This window comes from Tetrao urogallus (genome assembly GCF_951394365.1).
Source record: "Tetrao urogallus genome assembly, chromosome: 1".
Taxonomy (NCBI): Eukaryota; Metazoa; Chordata; class Aves; order Galliformes; family Phasianidae; genus Tetrao; species Tetrao urogallus.
In genome coordinates, this window is record NC_136813.1 from 109,433,651 (window position 1) to 109,460,054 (window position 26,404).

General features: G+C 40.6%; 5 protein-coding genes across 5 annotated transcripts in view; 2 read left to right on the plus strand and 3 right to left on the minus strand.

Annotated features, from left to right (window-relative positions):
* Window positions 1-358: 358 nt before the first annotated feature.
* Window positions 359-8,327, minus strand: PCNP (PEST proteolytic signal containing nuclear protein; the record flags this gene model as incomplete). Its single annotated transcript, XM_079549076.1, has 5 exons — window positions 359-488; window positions 1,444-1,499; window positions 1,991-2,065; window positions 4,144-4,364; window positions 8,273-8,327. 5 exons carry the CDS (start codon window positions 8,325-8,327, stop codon window positions 359-361), a joined length of 537 nt encoding a protein of 178 aa, XP_079405202.1.
* A 1,347-nt stretch (window positions 8,328-9,674) lies between these two features.
* On the minus strand, window positions 9,675-10,940 carry TRMT10C (tRNA methyltransferase 10C, mitochondrial RNase P subunit; the record flags this gene model as incomplete). The annotated part of the gene is made up of 1 exon (XM_079549459.1): window positions 9,675-10,940. Exon 1 carries the CDS (start codon window positions 10,917-10,919, stop codon window positions 9,675-9,677), a length of 1,245 nt encoding a protein of 414 aa, XP_079405585.1. The 5' UTR covers window positions 10,920-10,940.
* Window positions 10,941-12,392: 1,452 nt separating this feature from the next.
* Window positions 12,393-13,634, plus strand: TXNL4B (thioredoxin like 4B; the record flags this gene model as incomplete). The annotated part of the gene is made up of 3 exons (XM_079541539.1): window positions 12,393-12,524; window positions 12,891-13,042; window positions 13,469-13,634. 3 exons carry the CDS (start codon window positions 12,393-12,395, stop codon window positions 13,632-13,634), a joined length of 450 nt encoding a protein of 149 aa, XP_079397665.1.
* Window positions 13,635-14,944: 1,310 nt separating this feature from the next.
* On the minus strand, window positions 14,945-19,430 carry LOC306958333 (putative protein ARB2BP; the record flags this gene model as incomplete). The annotated part of the gene is made up of 4 exons (XM_079549835.1): window positions 14,945-15,991; window positions 17,245-17,318; window positions 18,598-19,060; window positions 19,413-19,430. 4 exons carry the CDS (start codon window positions 19,428-19,430, stop codon window positions 14,945-14,947), a joined length of 1,602 nt encoding a protein of 533 aa, XP_079405961.1.
* A 509-nt stretch (window positions 19,431-19,939) lies between these two features.
* The window catches only part of SENP7 (SUMO specific peptidase 7), a gene marked incomplete at both ends in the record, with an annotated part of 40,160 nt that continues 33,695 nt past the window's right edge, over window positions 19,940-26,404 (plus strand). The window contains 3 exons of the mRNA XM_079549387.1: window positions 19,940-19,975; window positions 22,505-22,612; window positions 24,511-24,605. Coding sequence (XP_079405513.1) covers window positions 19,940-19,975; window positions 22,505-22,612; window positions 24,511-24,605 — 239 coding nt within the window. The remainder of the gene's footprint in view (window positions 19,976-22,504; window positions 22,613-24,510; window positions 24,606-26,404) is intronic.

Here is a 26,404-nt window from a genome sequence, read left to right on the forward strand (position 1 = left end):
TGATTAAAGAGACAGTAACCTTTTTCCTTCACCTTAATTAATCACTGACCAAAAAAAAAAAAAAAAAAAAAAAAAAAAAAAAAAAAAAAAAAATCTTAAAAAGGTACCACTCCAATTTCTTTATTATCTGTAACCTTTTGAAACTAATCACATGGAACTACAAAATTAGCAAATGCCTTGAGATCTGTATACAAAACATAAATTACCTCTAATTTCAAACTCAGTTATTAGTGTACCACTCAAAATCTTAAAAAAGTGGCTCCAAAGATAGTCTTACACCATTCTTAAAAAAGGAGACTGTTCCTTTAATGTTACACCCTCCCCTCCCCCCAGACACCCAAATCTCAATCCACATTGTTTAGTTATTCTCTTGGTCATGGATATTTCCAAGATGAGATTTTATATTTCGCTCCCATAGCTTCTGGTTGTCGGAAAACCCATGCTTTCCTTTATTGAAGGAATTTGGTCCTGCTGAGGTTGGTGTATCCCTGTGAAAAGCAAAACAGCATCAGTTGAGAAAGTCACTTTAATGACAGTAATCAGTGCAACAGGGCACTAAAAAAATCAGTTTGAAGTCCAACCTGCTGCCAGGAACTACCACACATTTCTTTATTTCAGTTATGTCAGGAATCCTAGCTACTAGCAACTGTCAGTTGGTGAAAAAAACTCATCTGTCTGTGGCATGTCAAGATGAGATGGGGCAGCAGAGGGAGTGGAAATGGCAGTAACTGCTGCTAACTGGGAAGCATTTGTAGTACAGGCAAAGAAGCTGAGGATCCAAATCTACCGTTGGAGAAGAAAATTCACTGAGAAGCAATAAATCTGCATTAGCAGGAAGTCAACTCAGGGATCTGATTTTAAAAGCAATCTGTAATGATGAACATCTTCAAAATATATATGCTCAAGATTAATCTCTCTCTTAAGTAAAGCCTTCCCTATATTTAAGATTGACCCTAATGTGCCTCAAATCTGTGTCAAGCAAAAGAGCAATACATATTTATTTTAAAAGTAAACCAGCTGTTTGTTTTTTTGTCTCTCCAGAAGACCATCTTCATCTTTCTCTTGCATGAGTTTAAAAATCCGAGCAGACTACAGACCTCAGGGCAATGTGTAAAATGGGGAACTACCAAGATATAAGACTGAGCAGCAAAAACTCGCAGTTTGCAACTCTTGACTACTAATCTCCAAGAAGAAAACTAGTGACGTAGAACAAATTTCTTCCTCAGAAGAAGGCAGCAATTAGATCCAACATAAAAATGTATGCACACTACTCTTAAACTACAATAGAAACATATGATCTATATTTACTGTGCTTGTTTCTGAAGAAAAACTTTTTGAACCTATTCCATCTTTCTGTATTTGTAAGCCATCTGCAAGACTTGACTTGAACTTGATATTCTTCCATCTCACCCTTCTTCAAACCACAGTTCACAGCTGACTTACCTTCCAATGTTCTTCATACGCATCTTAGCTTCTGGAGGCATTTCCTCTGGTTCACTCTACAGTGGAAAAAGGAGTTCAGAGTGTGGCTGGCCATTATCTTATGAACATTTCAATGCTAAATTATGGAATGCAGCCCAACAGGAAAGCAATGTGATTTAGAAAAAATAAATAAAAACAAACAATTCCTCTGATCATCTCTGTGCAAGAAGGAGCAGCAACACGACCATGAAATACTTAAGAAACCAAAAAGAGCACAACTTCTCTTTGCCTGTCCTTTATAAAGCCCACAGAAAGCAACCAGTAATTCCAATGATGTATATTTTGTTTTCAAGGAAAAGTTACCAGTATATTTAACAATTTTTGAACCAGTAGGGTACTACAGAATTGTAAATACTTAAATGGAAAATCAGGAGATGCTTCTAAGCATAAAATCCCTGTCACTTATATTAAAAAAAAAAAAAAAAATTAAATGACTTGCTATCTCCTCCTAACTCTAACCTGCACCAATGGGGCTCTAAGTTGTGTCAATCACCGGCTTACTACTCACATCTTCATCTTCATTGAAAGCCGCTGCTACAGAAAGGGTTTTTGGAGCAAGGGTTGGAACGGGCTCTTTAGGCTTCTGAAAGAGACCAAATACACGAGTAAAGTTAAATCTACTAACTCAATAAAAGAAAAAAAAAAAAAGAAAAGAAAAGAAAAAAGAAAAAAGAAAGCTACCCTTTGCATTTTAAATAACACGGTAAAACAAAGTCAAACATTTTCACTGAAACTGAAGGGGGCAATGAGGAGGAAAAGTATTTTATTTTGAATCAGAACAGATGAAGGTTTCATATTTTATTTTGAATCAGAACAGATGAAGGTTTCTCTCTGATGAAAAGGAAAATGGCTGCTCATCTGTGCAAAAAACTCTTCGAAAAGCTGGTTGAGCCTTCTCAGATTACAGCTCCCCACAAGTAAATCTCAACTTACCAGCACACTGCGGGGACACACAGCCACTGGTTCATGACTTGAACAATTAGATCAGAACCCAAATAAGCTGTTGTATTAAGAATTTTACTACGCTACCATTTTCATTATTCTTTTTGGAGTACTCATTAATGCCAAGAAGTTGGATACATTTATTTTCTTGCTTTTTCACAGATTAACAGCTTTCTGTCACTCAAGCTACAGAGGCCTGAACAGTATAAAGGTCCTCTGAAAAAGTACTTTTTAGACTTCTGGTAAATAATCTTCACTATTTCAAGCACATCAAGCTATTGAATTCATGATCGCCACATGTAATAGAGTCACTTCTGATGTCTTCTCTGCAAGACCACTAAGGAAGTGCTGAATCATTAGTAACAGCTTGCTTCAACAGCACTTTTATCTAAATCAATTATATGCAGTGCTTCATCCATCACCACTTTACTGGTTATCGTTTTGTATACATTCATATTTTGGAAGCTGATACTGCGGAATAATCCTCAGACCACTGCCTACAGCTCATCCAATATCCTATAGTATATAAATATTGTGTAATCTCTTAAAAGCATCAGCTCCAGAGGAATGGGTAGCATAGTAAGAAAAAAGGAAAAAAACTAAACTAAAAGGAAACAGGCTGAGCTACAGCACTGTCATAAATGGTACAATGTCAATCACCCACTAAACTCAGTGAGCCAGAAATCCTGAGATAAATTTACTGCCACTGGAAATAGCTTCCTACATGAAAAATCTGAGTTTGCTAGTTGCTCAGAAGGCAGATCTGCCAATTTTTCAGTCTGATCTGACCTAATTGTGTTTATACCCTGGAATGCTGCCAGCTCAGGTTTCCTTCCCATGTGAAAATAACAGACAACTCTTTTCATCTTCTGCAGATCTGCACAATGCTGGCACTGCAGGCGCAAGTCTTTCATGATTACAGTCTGAACTTAATCCAGACAAGGATCTATAACCTATCCATCGCAGTGGAATGTATAAGGGAAGTATAAATGAACCATTCAATACAAGGGGAGCATCTGGCTTCTCCTTGCTTGAGCTAGTACAGGTCTACTTTGTAGTAAGGAGAAGCATCAGGTTCACTTCAGAACAAGCACAAGGATAACCTTCACTGTTTATCACAGAGCATAAGAATTCTTAGAGATCTGTGCAATGAGGTCTTATCTCCTGCACATTATTTCAATTGTCTTTTCAAATAAATCCTTCAAAAAGGTTACAAAACATGCAGCAGGAAATGAATCACACTGACCTTGCAATAACAAGCTGAGTTATGAAAAACAAACTACACTGCCCCATGCAAAGACAAAATCTTCAGAATGGAAGACTTATTAAGGCCACCTCAGAGAGCGCTTGCTTTCATGAAGCTTTAAGCATCCCATGCAACGAAGCTCCCAGCTCTCATTTCAAAGTGACTTGAACAGATTAATGAGTCTGCTCATTTCCCTCAGGAAATTATTCCAGACTATCAAATTTCATTACAAAATTACTGTGCGTATTCAGAGATCCACAGTTAATTTCCACCAGGTTTTATGCTTCCTAAGACAACTGACCTGGTATTAATCACCTTGAAGTACTTACATATGCATGACTAGGTGGCTCTGCAATGCTTTCTCAATCTTCATCCAAGTTACCCACATTTCATTCAAGATTTGCCTTCTGCAAGGAAGCCTCCCCACAGTACATCCCCTTTTCCTTAAAATTCAAAGCCCTCAGACAACTTACATTTGCTGCTAGTTTGATGGATATTGCAGATGCCTTCTTTGATGTCTGACTGCCTATGGAAAATCCAAACTTGGACATTTTGGCAGGGGCAGGCTTTGTGATAAAGTCTTCAGCTTCTTCATTAGCTGCCCGTTTCTCTGCGCTGCGACTCGAACTTTCCCCTCCATTACTGGAAGAAACAGTCTTAGTTTTCACAGGTTTTTCTGCCTCTTCTTCAGGTCCTGGTGAAGTCGAAACAACTTACCAAGATGAGCTATTTTTACTGAGCAGATTGATGGGAGCAGCAACCTCAAAAAGCATTATACTTTGAGTGCAATAGGTTAGGTGCTTTAAGTGACAGCAGTTGTCACCAATGTACATTTAGTGGACAGCAAAACACAAAGAGCAGAAGAAATCACAAGCACTCCACTATTAATACAGAACTTCCCATGTACGAGCCACGAAAAGAATCTTGAAGCACAATCTATTTATTTAGTATGGAAGTCAAAGTTCACGTAGTAAATTAAGTGCAGATGGCTAAATCTCTTTAGGGTTTAAGTTGCAATAGATAAAGTTTCACAAACTAGAATCCCAATTCCAAACCTAGAGCAGATGACCTAAGTTAAAATTAATTCTACTAAATTTTTATAACGTGTCCATGCCAGTCTCTTGGCCTGTCTGGCACAACTCTAAGACCAGGGAAGTGCCTACAGTCAGGCCGGCTGTCTCAGTCATGTTTCAAGTCACTGCTTGTCCGCATCTCATCTGTAATAAATTTGCCAAGCTCTGCTTGAGGAAGGAATCAGCACTGAAAAAACATATATATAGATTTCATCTTTTCTATTTTTGCATAAAATCATAGAAGAACACAGTAGTTGAACAGTGGTCCACAGAAGAAGGACTTGAATCACATTTTCATTTCCTACAGACGCGGTTGCCTCAGCTACGCCAAGGGACAAAGGTGCCCTTGGAACACTCACAGTGAACATAGCAAACACTTCAGCAAAAATACATTTCTCTGCTGCTGCAATAAGCAAATCACTGCAGTAGCAGATGGAAAAAAAAAAGAAAAAGCATGCATTAGAGAAAAGACAGGCAAGTGCTCATACTATCAGTCTAAGAAAAACCAGCAGTGGTTTCTCATCAAGTTGAGAAAAAGACTCTCCGCAAACAGCAAATTCAGACTATGAGGGAAGAAAAGTTCTTGGTATTGCTCTCTAGCAACAAAAAGCAGATAAATAAAGCAGAGCAATGGGGGAGAAGCTAGTCTGAACTGGGGGTCACAAGACTGTAACTCTGGGATTGAAAAAAAAAAAAAAAGAAGAAAAAAGCAAAGAGTGTCAGGAGAAAGGAAAATTAAGGACGTGAGGAAATCCTGAAGAGAAAAAATGAAAGATGTACGCTCCAATTTGGCAGGTCTGTTGGGTTCGGTTTTGGTAGTGGTACTTATTTGTTTTGTTTTTAATTGCCTTAATTTTCACAGCTGCTCAATATTGACATTTTTCAGGCATCTATTCAGTACACTTACCTACCTATCTACCATCTCTATATTGCTATTTCCTAAATCAGAAGTGTTGTCTCAGTAACAGAACATATAGACTTTCTACCCTAATGTTCAAGTTGTCAAGATAGTGAGAGACAGGAACAAAAACTGATTTCTCATTCATCATTGGGAAAATGGTAGATAACAAATTTCTTTCTTACACAGATGTAAAAAATCCTAACTTCACTCTATTAAAAAATAGCACTAGTCTGCATCACTGGAAATCTGACTCAAATTATAAGCGTGAAAGCAACAAAGACAAAAGAGAAACAGGCACCATTTTCACTAGTGACCTTGGGTACCGGTTGCTCTCTTAAGACAGCTTTCAAACAGAACTTTCCAGGGCTATAAGAAGCTTTTACAGCTTTTTCATGAAACAGAATATTCAATTACTATTCTAACCTAGGTACATCATAGCTTGTAAGGTGATGTGAGGGCAGGGATAAGATTCAATGGCCCGAAAAGCTTTGGAATGGTTGATCTAGAAGCCTGCCTCTAAGGCAACCACAACAGCTCAAACTTCAGGTCACACTGGACCATTCCAGGCTCCTAAACTCACGCTGGCTTGAAGCTAAATCAAATTATGATACCCTACAGCTTACTAATTTGACTGCAAATTCTAGAACATCGCTAAACAAAACATGAAGCCTGAGACCATCTAGAGTTGGCTGTACCAACTCCCACACACTTTTTCTCACCCTTCTCCAGGAAATGTTAAATAGCCTCCCTCACAAAATTAGATCCTACTGCCATTGCTTTTGCCAGGCTCTAGTTGGGACAGACTGCAGATTGCTGAAATAAATGGTTTCCTTACAAACATTTGCTTGATGAAGGTGCTACAAATGGCTCAAGACAACCGGGGGGAAGAAACTGCTGTACTATTCTATTTCCAGAGGAAACAGTTAGAAACAAAGATGCAGATCATTCCTTTAGCAGGTCTCTGTTATTTCCCCAGCCAATGCAGACATATTTTTAAAGAATTTTTACTATTTCCTAGGGATTTCTAGATAGTCCTATTTCACCTATCACAAGCACCACTGCTATTTGGAAATCTACCTCTGACCAGTGCTTTTTTCATGGATCACAGTAACAACACTGTCTCTGGTGACAGCAATAGGATCCAAGTGATCAGCATGGAGCTGTGTCAGGGGAGGAGCAGCTGGGGGTTAGGGACAGGTTCCACACCAAAGGGCAGTGGGCATGGAATGAGCTGCCCAGGGCTGTGGGCACGGCCACAAGTTGCTGGGTTCAAGAATCTTTTGGATAGTGCTCTCAGACATAGGCTTTGAATATTAGTTGGTTCTGTGTGCAACCAAGAGTTGGACTTGATGATCCTTCTGAGTCCTTTCCAACTCAGGATACTCTATAATTCTATGATAAGAAGCCACACTGCTTCATATTTGAGTTTTCCTCACAGGCATCAACAAGCTGTAATGTGCACGTGGACATCTTTTCACTGCCTTGGTGCTAGAAGTGACAAGAGCAACAATTGCTGAATGCAGAGCATTTTGGGCTATCTTCCCCCAGGAGTGGGACTGAATTTCAACTACGTTAAGTTCGAGAAGAAAAACATCGATTTTGGCAAAAAACAGAAGGCTTTAGATTGCTTTAAAAAGTCACTGGGGAATAACAGCCAGCATTAGGGCTAATGTAACATAACTCATTAACATCACATTCCAGCACACCAGAGAAGTAGGTGGTACAGTATGGACACTGGGCAGAGTAATACTGGCCAGTTATAATATTGCACACACAAAATGAGAAATAAAGTAGTAATAATAAAAACAGAACATGAATCCAGGAATCACCACTCATACTTTGGTGATCAGACATACGATTCATTCTTAACACTATCTTATTTGGTTTACAGGCCAAATTTAATCTTCCAACAGATCAAAGAAGTGCCTTCTGTTTCTAGCAATATTTAATTCAAAACCAGGGAAGGGAAGCTTTAACAAGTCACCGTTTTCCCAATGTTAAGTCATACAAAAAGAAAGCAGGCAAGAAGGAAAGACACATGATAAAACATTCCAGGAGAACCAATGATAAGCAGTACATGAGGAGACAGAAATATCTAAATAATACAAAACTAAATAATAAATTTGTGGATTGCTGCCAAGCAAAAAAAAACAAAAAACAAAAAAAAACCTTGTGATGCTCAAGATGGCACACAGGGGATATTCACTGTATCACTACTCCCCAGGCGCTTCAGTTGTTAAAGCCAATGTTGAGTGTTTCAATGGCAATCGTGAAATCTCTCTCAATACACGGCAGAATTATTCCGCGTATTTTTTCATTAAAATAAAGAAATAAGAGAACGCCTTAGCGCGGCAGGGCGAATTCGCCGGCCACAAGCGCTGCCATGAGGCCGAAGCGGCCCCAGGCGCCGTGCCCAGCCCGCGGTCTCCCCTTCCGCGCAGCCCCTCAGGCCCGGTCAAGCCCGGGCCGCCCCTCACCCCAGGGCCGGGCACACGACGCAGCGCGGCCCGGCCCAGGCCAGCCTATCCGCCCCTGGGGCGGCACTCCCCGCGCCCCCCACCCCCGGGGGACGCCCCCGGTCCCACAGCGCGCCCCACGGGCCCGCGGCGAGAGGCGCTGCACGTTCACCTCCTGCGGGCGGCGGCCGCCTCGCCTTCTCCCCCTCCGCTCTGCCGTCCGCCATTTTCCCCCGCCTCCGCCTCCCGCGCAGCGCATGCGCGCCGCGACGCCGCGTCTCCACCGCCTCCCGCTCCTCCCACGGCCATGGAGAAGGCACAGCGGCCGTACCGGAAGCGGAAGCCGCGCAGGGAGGGCGGAAAGAAGTCCAAGCGGCGCTCGTGTGGTACACTTCCGGCAGGCGGGGGCCAGAGCCGGCGCGAGCTGAGTAACGCTCTCCGGACTGCGGCAAAGGCATCCCGCTTCCCTCTCTCCCAGCCGTTTCCTCACTAGAAAAAAAATAAAATCAGAGGGCCCCGTTCTTCGTTTTCCTGGATACAAACCACTACATGCGATCGGTAATTTGAAGCACCAGTGTACGCGATTGATGAAATCAAGACGCTTTAATTGCCTATGAACGAATCCAGATGTTTCTCGCATTCGTACGGTGCCCATTGACGCCCTGCAGTCTGACCACCAGCTGTTGCAGACTGATCCATGTACACTGAGCTGTCATAAAAAATAAAAGGCACTCTGCACGTCTTTAAGTATTCACTGAGATGACTTTATCATCTCAGAACTTCCAGTAGTCTGGCAAATGTGCAGTACACAGACTGAAAACAGTCATTCGCAGGAAAAAGCCACTCAAAAGAGCGCGAGGTATTTTTTGGCAGGTTCAGGAAACTCTGGGATATTCTTTCCTAACTGTGAATTCCTTTGTCCCAGAACACTCAGAGACAAACCGCGCAACTTCCACAACTCCCCAAACTCACGTTAAAAGAGCAGAGAACCATTGGCACAGGCTGCCCAGGGAGGTGTTGGAATCACCATCCCTACAGGTGTTTCAGAACTGTGTGAATGTAGCACTGAGAAACATGGCTAGTGGGCATGGTGGGATGGGTTGGTGGTTGGATTAGATGATCTTAACGGTCTTTTCCAGCATTAACAATTTTGTGATTCCATGTCTAATGTCAGTTTATGCACCAAAAACAAGGAAAAGTGTCTTCTTTTTGGTCTCGCCTAATCTTTTAGAATAAGGCTGTGGATTTGCAAACCCATAGCACTCAGGTATTCCTTGGAGAACAAACTTCATATTTTGTAAGAATCACCCTTAGCCATTATGACTCTAGTGAACAGATTCATACACGGTGTAATCTAATTTCTATTGCATAATTTCAGAAGTGTGCAAGTAAATTCAAACAGATCCAATAACACAGTCATTAAAAAAAGAAACGCTCTAACAAAAGTCTTTTTGAACTAGTCCAATAAATTTTAGTGACAAACAGTAATTACAGAATACAGTCCCAGAAGTCTCAAGAAACTGGCACATTTAGGGTTATAGCTTGCCTGTGAAATAATTTTCTTCTCCATCACTCTATTTTTGTGTTAGCCTCTTGGAGTAGTTGTTTGCAAATCGCTTTTGTAATTCTTCTGGTCTCTTCCCGAGTTTAAGCATGTTGATCAAGTTTAAGGTTTTTTTCAGTTCATGCATAGGCTTGTTTACAAAGCCACAGTACTTTCTTTTGGGAACAAATTCCAGAGCCTTCTTCCAATCTCCAGTATCTTTCAAGGTTAATAAAATATGCATCATCTGATCCAGCGTGAGATTTTTAGCACCAGAATTCCACAGCAAGTATTTCTCCAATGGAAGGGCTGCAGTCTCTAGCCCCAGTCGTTTTGCCTGTGCTAAAGAAACTCCTGTTTTTATACTCTTGTCAACTATAGACCCGACAATGTAGATTTTGTTATGATCAAAAGTTTTCATTACTTTGGGAGAATCAGCAGTCAGATAGACAAGCTTATCCTTTGGAAAGATGTTTGTGTAGCACTGGTCTGTCACTGTGATAAGCAGTTTGTCCCACGCTCCTCTATAATGTTTGATAAATTCCTTACGATACAGACTATCATCTTTGAAATTACATAAGTGAATGTGGAATGGATCCACAGATCTTCGATTACAACCTTCACTTAATACTATTTGTCTCACTGTATTTGCTACTTCCCTGACAGACATGTACTTTTCATAAGACATATCAAACACTAGAGGCTGGCCAAAGATCATAGACTGAGCAACTCTCCAGTTGTATGCTTTATCCATAGAGCTGCTCCACAAACAAACAAATGGATTCTTCTTGGGCTCTTCAGTTTCTGAAGCTCCGTCTTGTATTTCCAGCCTCCTTTCCCTTTTTTCATCCATCTTTCTTTTGTTACTTTTCTTGTACTGTTCTTTAAGATGCAAAAATTTTAAATACTTCTTTTGGGCTGATTTGGAAGGACATTCTATAAAAGCTTTTAGCTGTTCTTCACTGATTTTTTCAGGAACTGCTCTACCAACTAGCCTCCACAACTCCAAAGTCTCACGTGCTGCAGCCAAAGCAGAGATCTCCTTAGGCTCAGAGACTGTCTCACTGACATCCTGCAACCCAGACTTCATTACTTTCTTCCACGCATCCAAATCTACTTTTTCTGAGGAACTGCGTGAATTGTCCTCTTTCAGGCAAGGTGACAGAATCAGAGTTCTACTCAGTGGAAACAAATCTCGTTTCATCCCATGCTGTATTGAAAATGAGAAGGCAGAGCATCTTACAATTTTTTTCAGAAGCATATTAGCAGCCGGCATACTTGAACATGTGCTGTGTTCAAACAATTATCTGCAAAAAAGCACAAGAGGGGGAAAACTTCTCAGAAGTCAAGAAGAAAACATAGATGTTCATCCTTATTACTGCTGACAGACAGCAAGTTACTTCCTGAGGAATACCAGGAATTCCTGCTTCCACTATTGCTTTTCTACTGCACTTAAAAACAACGTATATGGCACTGTTATGAACAGATGTGTTTAGCTCTACTGCTTAAAACAGCTGTACCTAATGCAATTCAAAATGCAGTCAGTCTCTCAGTAGCGTTCATTTTCATCTACCATTTGACAAATATGAACTCTGCAACAGAAGCAAGCAGAATGCTGCATGGAGACTGAAAATAACTTAAAACTACATCCAGACACCTACCTAATTTCTTTCTTATTTTAGTACCTGCTTTAATTCTTCTATATATGCTTCCATATAATAGGACGCTGAGCTACTACAACTACCACTGCTATAGTTTTGCAAAGCCAACAGTACTGCCAAGGAAGGAACGCTTATATACCTTGAGGTCCTTATTCCTGGCTCCCTTAGCAGCACAAACACTCGGCCCTTCACTGTAAGAAAGATATTGAGGCTATGGAGAGTGTCCAAAGAGAAGCAATGAAGCTGCTGAAGGGTCTGAAGCACAAATGTTATGAGGAACAGCTGAGGGAACTGGGATTGCAGACCTTACTGCTTCCTAGGGCTACCTGGAAGGAGGTTGTAGTGAGGTGGGGGTTGGCCTCTTCTCCCGTGTGACAGGGGTAGGATAAAAGGGAAAGGCCTCAAGTTGCACCAGGGGAGGTTCAGGTTGGATATTAGGAAAAGTTTCCTCTCAGTAGTGATGAGGCATTGACACAGGCTGCCCAGGGAGGTGGTGGAGTCACTGTCCCTGGAGGATTTCAAGAGCCGTGTGGATGTGGCACTGAGGAATACAGTGGGCGCATGGTAGTCATGGGCTGATGATTCGACTAAGATGATCTCAGCGGTCTTTTCCAACCTTAACAATTCTATGATTTCTGAGGCTGCACTATGAACCAAACCCAAACTGATCTTAAGGCCAACTGCTGGGGAGAGGAGGAATGCTAATGATCAACCCTACTAAAGGAGATTACATACCTGGGCGAGCGCGGCTAACAGTTCCCGCACACCACCCCGATCCTCGCCGCCATCTCCTGCGCGTCGGGAAGGCGGGAGCGCCGCTCCGCGCGTGCGCGGGGAGGAGTCAGTCCGTTCGCTTTCTTGCCCGGGCCTGCTGGCCGATCTCTGCGTTCTGCGGGTTCTGAACAGTCGTTCCGGCGATCACCTGCCCGTTGCATCGGTCGGAGCCCCAGGACTGTATCTCCGCGCGTTTGAGCTCCCGGCGCGGGCGGGCTGGCTCGCTGATTTCATTTTGTCATCCTTCATCTTTTTTTTTTTTCTTTCTGTGATCGTCAGGAGAGGGGGGTCGGTAGAGGCTGCGCGCTGTCAGGATGAGTTTCCTGCTGCCCAAGCTGAGCTCTAAGAAGGAGGTGGATCAGGCCATAAAGAGCGTGGCAGAGAAGGTTTTGGTCCTCCGGTTCGGAAGAGATAACGATGCTGTCTGTCTGCAGCTCGATGATATTGTAAGAAATCTTTTTTTTTTCTTTTTCTTTTTTTTTTTTTCTCCCTCAATATAAATGAAGACTCCCGATAGACCTGTTGTTCACAGGACAGTGCCATAGGTTGTGTTTGGGTGATAGAGTGCCTGATAAAGATGGTGGTAGTTAAGTGTCAGTTTGCAGCTGACACTTAAAAGTAACACAAATTCATACCCTCGACAGTTTGACACTTTAGCGTGCATGCGTGTATAAAGTGCTAGAGGTAGATGGGACATTCCAGCCCTGCTTAAACTGATAGGATCTAATGGAGATTGGCTTCATAAAGCTTGATGCCTTTATTTCCACTTCTGCCTCAATCCATTTTCTCCCTGTCTGCCTCATTCTTGTCAGCTTGCCAAGACAGCTCATGACCTAAGTAAGATGGCAGTCATCTACCTGGTGGACGTGAACAAGGTTCCTGTGTACACCCAGTATTTTGACATCAGCTATATTCCATCCACCGTATTTTTCTTCAATGGACAGCACATGAAGGTTGATTATGGGTATGTCATCCCACCTGACATTGTCTGTTACATTTATAGTAATTAGTCTCTGTGTTACCTTGTCTACAACAGGTAATGCTTGAAAACTGTATTGCTGTTGATAGAATCTGCACTGATATGTGAGAAGTATAATGCTATACTTAGCATTATAGCATTAAAAAGTAGTTTGAAACACTCTGACATTATAAGTAGGTACCAGCTGTGAAATATGCTGGACTCTGCAAAACAGGGCATGATTAAAACCTTAGACACAACACTGCACCTTCTTGGACTTTGGATATCAGGTCATAGTATATTCCTGACTTGGTTGATGTGGTACTTTCAGAATCAATAAGTCAAAATCCTTAATTTCATTATACAACTTTTCTTGTCTATGTTTTTGTTTTGAATGTTTCAATACTGCTTTTATTCTATGCTTATCTTTAGGTCTCCAGATCACACCAAATTTGTAGGAAGCTTCAAAACAAAGCAAGACTTCATAGATCTGATTGAAGTGATTTACCGTGGTGCCATGCGCGGAAAGCTTATTGTGAGAAGCCCTATTGATCCCAGCAATATTCCTAAATATGACCTTCTTTACCAAGGAATTTAGTGGGCTGACCTGAGTTAAAGAGTTATGGGAATGGCAGATATTCTAGATATGTTTTTCCCGTGAGCATTTTTATCCACTGCTGACATCATGGGACACTGAGCATTTATGGTGAAGGATCATATTGGTCTCTTTCTGAAGACAGACATTCTGTCACTTAGTACTTCTGTCACAAATAAAGCTACTTGTTAACATCTAAAATTCATGTAAGTGACTGTACTTGAGTGTCATGCTGACCAGCAGCTGTAGAACAGATATGCTGCTTGTATGCATAATGATGGCATCAGCACAACGTTCATAAGTGAACTAAACAGTAGTGTACTCTATTAAATGTCTATTCAATACTACTTTCATTCAAATATGATATTAGCCAAGCTGTATTTAAAAAGCTGCAGTTGTTACTGAAAGTACTTACCTCTCTGTGCCTTTCCAATGGAATTTTATATTTCTACCCATTACTACATAACGGTATGAAAGCTTTTTCAGACAATCAGAAATTACTAAAATCAGAAATAGATGAACATAATAATAACATAAAGGGAATTTGACACTTTTTTTTTGTTCCCAATCTTACTGTTCAGCAATTATTTTTTTCTTAATAAGATGGGATCTGAAGATGTAGGGCAAGGCACCGTCAGCCTTCAGAGCTCTTTTGCAGACATGGGGTACTTTTAATTCCCACACAATTAAACTGGAAATTCAGAATAGCTTTTTCTTTTACATATTCTTTAAAGACTATTTGGCCTTTTCCTTTAATAATTTGCAAGCCTTTCATGTGGACACTTGTTTCCCACTTCTATAAAAGATAAAACAGCTGAGAGGAAACGGCTACATCATTCTCTTGTATCAGTTCAATAACTGTAGGTTGCTAACATTTTATAACCCCAGCAAGTCACTCTGTGTAGCCTCACTGATTTAGTTGGATTTAAAATTGCACATTTGCATACTTTGTGTATTCCAGAATTGTCCTTTTATGCACTTAAGAAATTAGAGTTTTGTTGATCATTTAGTCCAACTACAAAGCTGTCACCATAGAAAGTACAATTTAAAAGATTGTACAGACAAGTGTTGATATATGTTAACATCTTTATTTTGTGCAGCTTTAAATGTCACAGCTAGCTGAAGGGATATGACCTAAAGCTTTCAAGAACGCATTTTTTTCCTCATGGTTAACTTCATTTTTGAGAAACACAAAAATACAAGTGTCTTCAAACTTAAAACTGTAAGTCTCTCCATAGTGAAGGATCTTAGCTGCAGGGATGGTTATGGAAAAAAAGAGATTACTATCAAAACCCAAGTCAGTGTACCTTGATTTACCAACTTTTGCTGCTTCGGGTTGCAATAGGTGAACGTGTAAAGGCCGTGGTGGTCTTGGCTTTCAGGGTGCTGTTCAGGTACTTAAAGATGGAACGCAAGCAGTAGGAAGGTGCTAAGCTATACTTTTCAGTTCCAGCAGAGACAGTTGGACAATTCACTTTGACAAGGGAGCCTACAGCTTTACCTAAAGGCTTATTGTTTGATACCCATTCACGGCAGTGTTTCTGTATCCACCATTGTATCTGCAGGTCATTTCTAGCCTGATGCTGTATATTGTGCATGGAATCGATGAATGCCACAGAAAACACTTTATTCATCACTTCCCATTTTCTCTGCACGAGCAGATCAATGAACACCAAACCACCATAGCCATGGGCAATGAAAGCCACATTCTTGGCTGCACTTTTAGAAATGAAATGATCCCATACATATATGGTATGCTCCTCAGGGCTACTGCTGCATCGCTTGGTGATCCACTGGCAGGAATGCATAGAAGTCAGTGATTCTTCTCTGGTAGAATAGCTTAGCTTCTCCCTTTCAGTCTTCAAGTCAATGAGATTGTCATTGGGATTCAGTACAATCACTCCCCCGTGGCTTTGAAGGGCCATTTTGATGAACGGTATTTGTGTTCCATGGTACAGCCCCTCACTGATGATTGTCTTGTGTCCCCACTGGCCAGCACGAGAAACTCCACGGTCCTGAAGAAGGACAATTATGCTAGAAGAACTTGTCAGTGCTTTCTCACTCATAAAAAAGAAACTTCTTGGTTCATCCTCTGTAGCATCAGAAGGAATATAAACTTTTTGCAGTGCGCAGACTCTTTCCAGGAGCTCATAAACATACTGGGTAATCATATGTCCTAAAACTTGATAGCGTTTATGATTCTTCTCATGGGTGTTTTTGTAGTAATTGAAAACAAAGGATTCATTCGTATCCAGATGCCTCAGTTCCCCTTTTTCATTAAAATCATACTTCAGTTCCTCTTGATAATCTGAACCCTCTACTAGTGTCCTCAAGCTTAGTTCATGTCCTGTTTGTAACCACTGCAAATGAAGAAAATTATAATAATGTAATAATAGACCACCATACAACAGTTACATAAAGCATGCTGTAGTGTAATCAGTATTTACATGTGGTTACACACAAAGCATTCATTGCTTTTGGTAAACCTGCTCAAAAGCCAGATTCCTTTTGCAGCAGCAGTACACTGATACAAACCCTTCCTTTGTAAGCACTTGTTCTATAATTTCTTGAACAATTGAATTTCTAGAACAATTACTTGTTCTATAATTTCCACAATGTGAAATGACAGAATTAACTAGTGTGATCTGGGAATAAGGAGAAAGGAGTCCATGCCTCAATTTTCCCCACAAGGTTACTACAGCTGAAAATGGAGACCATCATATGATTTTTCAAACTGTGTGATCAGTTGACAACAATTATGCTAGGAACAGCATGCCCATTTTCCCTTTGAGTAAAGTGCAGAGAAAGCATTCTACAACAAACAGGAAAAGGTAAGTGCAGTTTCCTCACAGACTATCATGCTATCCAACAATTGTCTCTTTTTTCTCATCCTTAAAAAAATGAGTCTGCAGTTTTCCAGCACATTATGATTAGCAAGTTAGTACCAACTAGTAGTAGCAAGGAGTAAGTATTAATGAACAGCACTTCAGAGCATAAACTAGCTTGGAGGACAGATTTTATACCTGCAATGCCATGTGTAGGATTAAAAATCAGCAGTCGTTATTTTTGAAACAGTTGCATAATATATTTCTTTCTTTTTTGTAAGTCTGTATCCTAAATCAGTTTCAACTGCTTGTGCTACATTTCTATATACAAACAGTATTCAAGGGTGTGTATTCTAGCTGACTTTACAACCACTGTTTTGATTATAAAAAAAAAAAAAAATACTGTTGGGGAGAAACAGACATAACAAACACACCCTTTCCTCTTCCTTCCCTTACTTTTTTTCTGCTCATATTGAAAGATAAGGAATGGGCTGCTCAGGGAGGTGGTTGAGTCACTGACCCTGGAGGTGTTCAAGAAACACATGTGGTACTAAGGGACATGGTGTAACTGTGAATATTTGTGGTAGATGGATGGTCTGATTGGATGATCATCTTTTCCAATCTTGGTGATTGTGTGATTTTTAACATATTTCACCTGTAAACTTAGTTAGCATTTACACATCACTTACCACATTATAAACATCACTGAAGTATAAATCACATAAGCATTACTCTTCAGGAGATTTGCTATTTAACAGTTTATTATAGCAAGACCCAACATTACCTACCATATGTTCTCCTGTAAAGTCTGCCATCATCACAGATGAAAATCTTTCTGACTCTGGGACCGTAGGCAATTTCTCTGTACAAAGAAAATAAGCTCCACATTAGTTCAGGTTCCATTGCTTTATGTATATTAGTCTTAAATACATCTATGAAATATATCATTTGCTACCAACTAAGGTCATCTCTAGTTTCAGGTAGTTCCACTCTAACATCTTGTGTTTGTATTTTACACCTGAACAGAAGTTTCTTTTACATGTGACAATTAATAAGACAAGCTTTGCAGAGCTTTCTACTACTTGATATTAAAGTATTATGTCAATAAGTAGTGAAAACAGTTGGTATTACTTCAGAAAACCACACATCAAACTTACAGTTCTAAAGCCACCTTAGGAAGAAGAAAAAGATCTTTGTCTTTATAAGGATTTCCAAGGCCACCAGCTGGAAACCATTGCATCAGCTGAGCTTGTTACTCCACTGCATGCTGAGCTGGAGCCAGCCTACTCAGCTGCAGAAGTTTTTAGATTTCAGCACAAAGGTGTGGCCAGCAGGGAGAGGGAGGTGATTGCCCCCCCCCCTCTACTTGGCTCTTGCGAGGCACCATCTGGAGTACTGCGTCCTGGCCTAGGGTCCCCAGCACAAGGATATGAAGCTCTTATAGAGGGACCAGAGAAGGGCCACTAAGATGATCAAAGTACTGAAGAACTTCTTCTATGAGGAAAGGTTGAGGGAACTGAGCTTGTTTAGCTCGGAGAAAGCCCTGGGAAGACCTCATCGTGGCCTTCCAGTACTTGAATGCAGCATATAAACAGTAAATGGAATGGCTATTTATGAAGGTGGGTAGTGATAGGACAAGAGGGAATGGTTTTAAACTGAGACAAGGGAGGTTTAGGTTAGATATTAGGAGGAAGTTTTTCACACAGAGGTGGTGACGCACTGAACAGGTTGCCCAAGGAGGCTGTGGATGCCCCATCCCTGGAGGCATTCAAGGCCAGGCTGGATGTGGCTCTGGGCAGCCTGGGCTGCTGGTTGGTGACCCTGCACATAACAGGGGGGTTGAAACCAGATGGTCATTGTGGTCCTTTTCAACCTAGGCCATTCTAAGATATGGTATGATATGGGCCGTGGAAGTTCTGGCAGTATATATGTGATACATGAGGGTAGGGCAGTGCAAATTGAGTTGTAATTAAACTATGAATCCACCTTCAGGATTCTGACTGAAATGGAGGTGAAAGTCTCAGTAGTAAAATGGGGTCGACGAGGAGCAATATAAACTTCATTTCGTTTGGTTAGAAATTACTGGAAAACAACCAAACAGCAACAAGCCGTTTTCCGTAGCATTCCCTCAGAGATCACACTTTCCCCTCCTTTAGCACTAGCTTCCTCGACAGCCCCGCTGTTCGTGTGGCTCATCAATTCGCCAGACGCGAGCTGGCCGCCACTAAGAGTCACACCCGCTTTGCCCTCTAGGTCCCAGTCGGGCTGTGGGAGAAAGTTAAAGCCGAGCGCCGCCACAGCTCCCAATGGCGGAGCCTTGCTGCAGGCGGGCAGGCCTGCGAGGGGCCGCCTGCGGGGTCGGTGCTGGGGCAGCCGTTGTTGAGCAGGCGGGGCCGGTTCCCCCGGCTCGGGCGGGGCTCTACCCGGAAGTAACCGGCGGAGTTGCGCAGGGGGCAGTGGCGGGGCCTTAGCGAACGGCAGTAGCGGCGACAGCAATAACAACAACAACAACGACGGTGGCGGCACAGCGGTTGGTGCTGGGGAGGGGCTGCAGCGTGCGCTTGGTGCTGCTCTGTAGGCGGGGCTCCGGGAACCCTTTAACCGCTAAGGGGTGAGGGGGGTTCAGAGGGAGTATAACGGAACCCGGCAGCGAGCCGCAGCCCCGGTGGGCGGGTGTCTGCGTTACCTCCTAGTTCAATGTTCGCGAAACCGCCAGGGAGGACGGCGGAGCGGCCACTCGCTCTTTGTGAGTGGCCGTTCTTCAGCCCCGCAGGAGGCCGGCCGGGAGTTGTGGGTATGGCGTTGGGTTTGGCGATGGCCGGGCCCTCTTATGTAGCCTACACATACTGCTCTTGTCCAACTTAGGGCTGAAAAATTGCTGACGGAAACAAAACTATTCAGGCTTAAATGGTGAGCTAGGCTTCTTGAGTTAGGTTGTGAGGTTTGAAGAGCTTACGACCTCTCTGCGTCTCATGCAGAGTATGTGTAAACAGAAGAAATGGCTTGGAACACTTGTGGTTCTGAAGCTCTGTTCTTCCAGTGACGAAGAAGGTTATCTGTTAATAGATTGAATTGTATTACTTTACTATTACAAGTGTTCCAGTGTTACAAATATCTTTCTGTGGCACTTTTTACGATCAAAGACCTGCTTATGCTGTAGTGAGCAGGAAACATAATTCTATACATGCTTCAGGGTAAATACCTTCCTTCGAGACAAGCTCTGGTGGAAACTTTGTTAACGAGTCCATACGCACACACTGATAATGCAGAGCCCTGCTGAAGCACATCTCTTGCATTGTGGCTACTCATGAACTTATGTTGTGCTAACTGCCTGAAAAAGGGTGTTTTTTGTTTGTTTTTTTGCTTGCTGCCTACTGCTGCAATCTTAATTACTCCCAAATAAATGAAATGTAAATTGTTAAGCTTATTTTTTGTATGTGTATGAATATAATTATATGTTTTTCTTTTCTAGTGGAAAAAGTCATGGAAAGAAGACCATCACCTTCAAGTCATGTCAGTGTAAGTCTTTTACAATTTATAACAGGTAGCTTTCAGGATGTGGGTGTCCTGAGATGCTGTGGCTGTACTTATGTAACCAGTCACTCTCCAGGGGTCCTATTTTCACTTTGTTGGAACAGCTTTCTTGAGAACTAGCTTAAGCTAGCAGCAGTCAGTTGCAAGGTATTCTGCTGAACATGTTAATACAATGTAGGGTTAATGTTTAACATAAACTGAGTACTTTTCAAGGCCATATTAAGACTTGAGCAATTCTTAGATATTAATAATAATACTCAAGTGAATGAGCTGTGTAACTGATTAATCTTTGGTTATCTACTGAGATGTGTGTAAGAATCCATATGCTAGTGTCCTTTCTCTTAAAATATCCATGTTAGTTGTAGTTTCTAGCAATGGAGCACAAGTGAAAACAAACTGTAGGCACACCAGCTGATTTGATCCAGGTAAGGCCTGTCTGGTGTTTTAGAAATAAAATGTTTCCAGCACATTGTTTATATGCATTCTCTGACTTTTGTTTCTGTGGGTGTAGCAGATAAATGCTACTGATTTAGATGGTGAATCTACAAAGTGCATATATGTGCTGATTCATTTGCTTTCTGTTAAGGGAAAGCTGAAGCAGCTTGCATACATTGCACTTAATGTAAATTCAGACTTCTGTTGGTTACCTCTTTACTCTGTGTTTGTCCTGTATGTTAATTGCAGCTATTCCTAACTGACATCTTAATGAGTACAAACGTTTTGAGGATGTGGTGCACTGAGGTGGAAATCTTGCTGATGAATATATCTTATGCTTTTTGTCCCCCTGTCGGGTCATCTGTTTCTGTTCTGTGTCTGACCTTATCTTTTTCTCAATGTTACATTATTACAGAAGTTGTCTGAAGCTCTGTTACGCAAAACACAAATTTTATACAGTTCTGTGCTGTCAGGAATCTTATAGCCTGCTGCTTTCCTTCCTGATGGATTCTATGTTGGTTTTTTTTTAAAGAAATTAATACCTCACCATTAATGCATGGATTTGAAAAAAAACATCCTGACATATTAAAGTTTATAAGCCATTTCTCCGTACAACAAAATACCTCTTATTGCAGAATTTCTTAATAAAAAACGGGACATACTTCTATTAAAAGCATTGCTTATGTGTGCCTATATTATTACCTTTATGACTAGATGATCTTGTAGGTCCTTTCCAACCTTGTGATTCTATGATGTGATATTGTATTTGGCACTACTGTTTGAATATCAAAAGGAGCTTGAGGTACTGTATAGAAATTCAGATCTGATAATTAAAACAGTAATTCAAAGAAGGATAGAGAAGGATAAGAGTAATTATGATTTAAGTGGAAAAATGGAAGAATTATCTCATTGGCAATGCAGTATGCTTCAGTTATGATCTGAAGGACTGCATACAGAGCTAATGAATGAAGCTTCTGTGTTAATGAAGTTGCTGGCCTCACACTTTTCTAGAATACTGACTTGTAATTTCATCTTGCAAAGTAGGATGTCAGATAGCTTGCAAATAAAGTTCACAGTGCACTTTGCAGTAGCTGTCATGTGGAGTAGCTTTTGCTTTTGGGGGGGGGAGGGGCTAATGTATTTATTTAACTGAAAGATTAGCACTGCATTCCATATCTGATGTGTTTGAATCTAGTCCTGTTTGTAGCCTGTAATTTTGCACATCAAGGTGCCAGGAGAAGTGTCTAGGTTTCCATTTCTATGTTTAGTTGAGTTTGTTTAATGTGTTTAATCAACTTGAGAGTAACTCACCTCTCTTATTATTATTTCTTGTATTGGCAAATTGCTGAGAATTACTAATGGCCCAGAGAGGCAGTGAATGCCCCATCCCTAGAGACATTGAAGGTCAGGATGGAAGGGCTCTAAGCAACCTGATGTAGCTGTACATGTCCCTGTTCATTGCAGGGCTGTTGGACTAGATGACCTTGAAAGTTCCTTTCCAACTCAAACAACTGTATGATTCTTTATTTTCAATACTTAATTTTGATAAGGTTGGTAATGACAACAGGTAATAGTGTTTTGAGGACATTGGAGAATGCTATTGCTAAATAATCATATTAAAACATTAGTACTAAGACAGGATAAATGATGTTCTTTATTTATTTTCTGAGAGCAAACATACGTAATTCAGCTGTCTTGTTTTCTCTTGATCACTCTTCAAGCTGTGATGCGAAGATTAAATTAGAGCATTAGCAAGTTAGAGGGAGCCAAGAAAATGGAGTAACATTGGATTGGTTTTGGTCTCACCTTTTGGGCACGTGTTTGAGGTTGTTGTGAAATTAATGAAATAAGATTAGTTTTTTTTCTTGGTGTTCATCTGTTAAAACCAGCTCCTGATAGAATGACAGCGATTTATGATGAAACATCAATGAGAATACTTCTAAGTTAAAGTAACAGGTCAGTGCTTTGTTTGCGACTTTATTTTACCTGATGATTATAAAAACTTTGTATCTGGCAGTATGTCAGCTCCTAGCACCAGTGGATAATTTAGTTTTATCATGTAACATCCTCTATTTTCAGTTTCGTATACCAAAGAAGAAACCAAACAACAAGTCAGAGGATGTTCAAGTTCAGTCCCCTTTGGCAAGGCTCCCAGGCTCTCAGCATTGGGACTACCCTTTAAGAGAGGTAAAGAGAAGTTCTCTGCAGTGTAAAGTGCACAGGAGAGTTGTGTGGGTTTTTTTGTTCTGCTCTTTTAAGTACCAAGTGCTGCCTTGTACCTGTGTGATCAGTACCTGACCCATGTTTCATGGAAGGGTCAAGCGTGTAGATCTGAAATGTGTCTGCACGTATTAGAGCTACAGAAAGGGAAATCTGTACTGTATCACCAACCTAAATCATTAAAAAGCAGAGTTGGTTCTCAGATATAGTTCAACAGGTTTCCTTAGTAATCTCAGGTCCTGAAGTTAACTTTTAACTCAAGAGTTTAAAGGCAAGTGTGTTTATATGCAATTTTTCTTCAGTTCATTGCTTTTTGATTCCTTGACTTGGAGGTAATATTCAGGTTGCTTATCCAGGTTGTTCTCACAATGCTATGGAAGTAACTTTCACATTGGATTTTGGTCATTATTTTGGAATAGGTGAAATACAGCATGGCTTCATAGAATAATAATAGAATAACTCATTTTAGTAGTAAGAATAAAAAACTATACATGTTCTTAAACTGCATTAGCATAAATGATCATCTTGATCATTTTAGTCATGTATAGAAGCAATTGTTTAGGGAATTTCCAACAGATTTGTGTGCTAAATATTTTTAAAATGCCAAATCTTGGAAATGTATTTTACTGCTTTAGTGCAGCTTTAAGTTTATTGCCAGTTTTGTTGCTTTCAGAACCGTAGGACTGGTCAAACAGGCTCCACTACAGAGAAGGCTAGTGAGGGAAATTAGGGATTCTTTTGACTTACAAGAGTGCTGACAGTGTGACCCATTTCTTATGGTAGGCCTGGACATGTGATTGCTCTGCAGTATAGACTTGCTGTATTATGTTCTATACTAATAAACCAAGTAGAACATCCAGTTGCATTCCTGCTTTGAAGCAGGAAGCAATGTAACCTTCAGTCACAAGCAGCAGCCTCTCTTGCTGAGCCAGGTAATGTGTGTATAACTCTGTCTTTCTCTCTGCCTCTGTAAAAGCAATGATTGGACTAGATGTATTGAAGAATTACTTCTTACTTCTTGAATATTGTCTTACTTTCCATTTCTTGTTTTTCTTACCTGTCTATATACAACAGGCTTTTCCATGCAGTTGAGGCCTTTTTAAATGCTGCCTGGTCTTCATACTTTCTTGCAAAAGAGATAATTCTTATGGTGTGGACATGAATCTTTCAGATGGCCTTTCACAGCATGCTTACACAGCATTGTAGATATCTTTATGTGATTTCAGACTGACTGGCATCATTTTCAAGCCTGAGTTTGGTTTTAATGTGAGATGAGAGTAGAAGGTAGTGACAGGAGATAGATTTCTGGAATTGCAGAAAAAGCTGTGTGTTTTGGTGGGGCTTTTGTTTATTTAAAAGGAAAAATATAATTGCATTCTATAAGGTAAGAGAACTGAGAGGGAAAAAGGAATTACTGTTTTTGTGAGTTTTGCCATACTATGCCAGCGTGAAGCCTTCAGATTCCTGTTTCACAGAATTGTGCTTTTTTTTTTTTTTAATGGAATATTGCTTGATTAAATTCATGGAGTTAAATAAGAAGATATCTAACATAACTGTGGTTATCTGGAGCAGACCTACTATTTAAGTATTCATTTGGAGCAGTGATAGCTTAAATACAAAAGTAATTGAATTGTACTGTATTATTTTGGATGAAAAATGAAGAAAGATAAGCCCAGTAGTACACAGATGCTTTATAGTAAACAAACCCATATGTTACAAAATTATTGTGCATATTCTTTGTGTCTCTGCTCCGTCTGATCAATTGCACTGTTCCAACGCCTGGCCTCGCTCCATTTTTCTTATGTAATGTCCAGTGTGATACTGAAGTGTGTTGGAGTGTTCCACTTTCGTTTGTTTTATTTCAGTGGCGATTAAGTGCCAGCAACAGAGACACTTCTACAAAAGGAAGAAGGCAAAGGGACTGTGATAGATGCAGCTCTAATGATGAAGAATCAATTGGGTATGAAGTCATCTCAAAATTATTCTGTTTGTATGTTCTGCAATTAATAACCTTTATTGAATATGGGTAGCTTTGGTCTGTAGTTAATTGGGTCATGTGAAATGGTTTTTAAGGTTTTGACAGATCTTCAGACACTCGTGTTTCAGTGATTTATTGATGCTGAATTATGAAACAACCATGTTTTTTTTTGTCTGCTTAAATACAAGGCTGCAAAATCAGAATGAAAATGCAGTGTTGACTAGAGAAATTATTTCATGGAATCTTGAAAGGTGCTTGTTACTCTTTGTAAACTATCATTTTAGCCCTAGGTATTTTAGTTATTTAAGGTTTCCAGACTGTCTTTGGAATGTCATTCTCTGCTCTGCAGCCCACATTCATTAAGGAGACTTCATCAACTGTTAAAACAAACAAACAAAAACCCAACAGGTATAATGATAAGTAGGGAAAGGCTGCTATTAAAAACAAAACAACAAAAAAATCCCAACCAAAATTAGAGGAATCTCACCTCTGTTTTTAGGTGTTCAAGACACCTAAATGAATAAAGAACTGCTGAATGTGCTGCTGCTTAATGCTCTGTTGCCAAAAACAAATGCGTTGATTTCTTTGAGATTATTTAAAACTACCTTCTGTGAAGCATCAGCTAGATAACTGTTTACCTAAGAAAGTTTAAAACTTCATTGCCTATGTAGGTTTATATATGTAAGCTAGGAAGTATATTGACTTCATGATAAAATTAATTGTATTCATAGTAATTAAGCAACCATTATTCCACAGATAAGGCAAGTATAAGCAAATAATGCCCACTCTCTGACTTGTTTTCTGACTAGAACTTAACTAGATCATAACTGATTTATTGTCAATAGAGGCTGCTAGAAATGAAGTTTCCAGATTATGAGAATGCTTAGTGACCGTGAATGCTTGAAACACTCATTTCAGGGTTTAGTGACCTATGAAGCATCATCAGTTGGCCCTGTCTTTACATTCAGGATGCTTCAAATGTTGCAGGCAAAAACTGTGTTTGATGTAAATCTTGAATTTTTCCTGTTTATTCAGAGAGGTAGCTGTTTAACTTATTTTGTTACCTCAGGATGCTTCACTGTAACTTCAGCAGAAGAAGTGACTCACATTGAAGTACAAGAACTTAAAAGCTACATTAATTGCAGTTTCCTGAGTTTTGATTGCTATGAATGGTTGATGTTTGACATCAGTGATGGAGTAAGAATGAGTGGGAGTGCTTGTCCAGGGGTTGAAGTCTCCAACAGGCAAAAAGCAGACAGCAAAAACAAACAAACAAAAAACCAGCTGAGCTTCTCTCAGACATTATACATATATACATACATATGTAGTAAAAACTTCCCTGCAGGAAAATAGGCTTTTTTTCTTTTTTTATAAAACAGGACTGTCCTGTTATTTCAGAGGATTGTGTTTCACAGCTTTGATTTGTTGTCATGGCAGTGACCTTGTCTTGCACGTGTTTGAGACATACCAAGCATACTACACAAATTCAGAAAATGTTTTTCATTGATCTGTTACAAATATCCAACCAGAATTGAGGACGTTCCTTCTGGCCCTGTCCCTAATTATGTGGGATGTATGGGAACTGCTGAGTCACGGCCTGAACCTCTGATTGATCACCTGAGGCGAGCCATGAGTCAGCCAGAGGAGCACAGGTGAAGGCAATTCTCCTGTGCTGCCAGAATGGGTGGAGGCTGGCTCCACCTGTCCTAGACCTATTGAAGAGCTGGCTACCAGTGGGGAAGGATCTCTTCTGGAGATCTGCTCTGCTGGTGTTTTGTGAG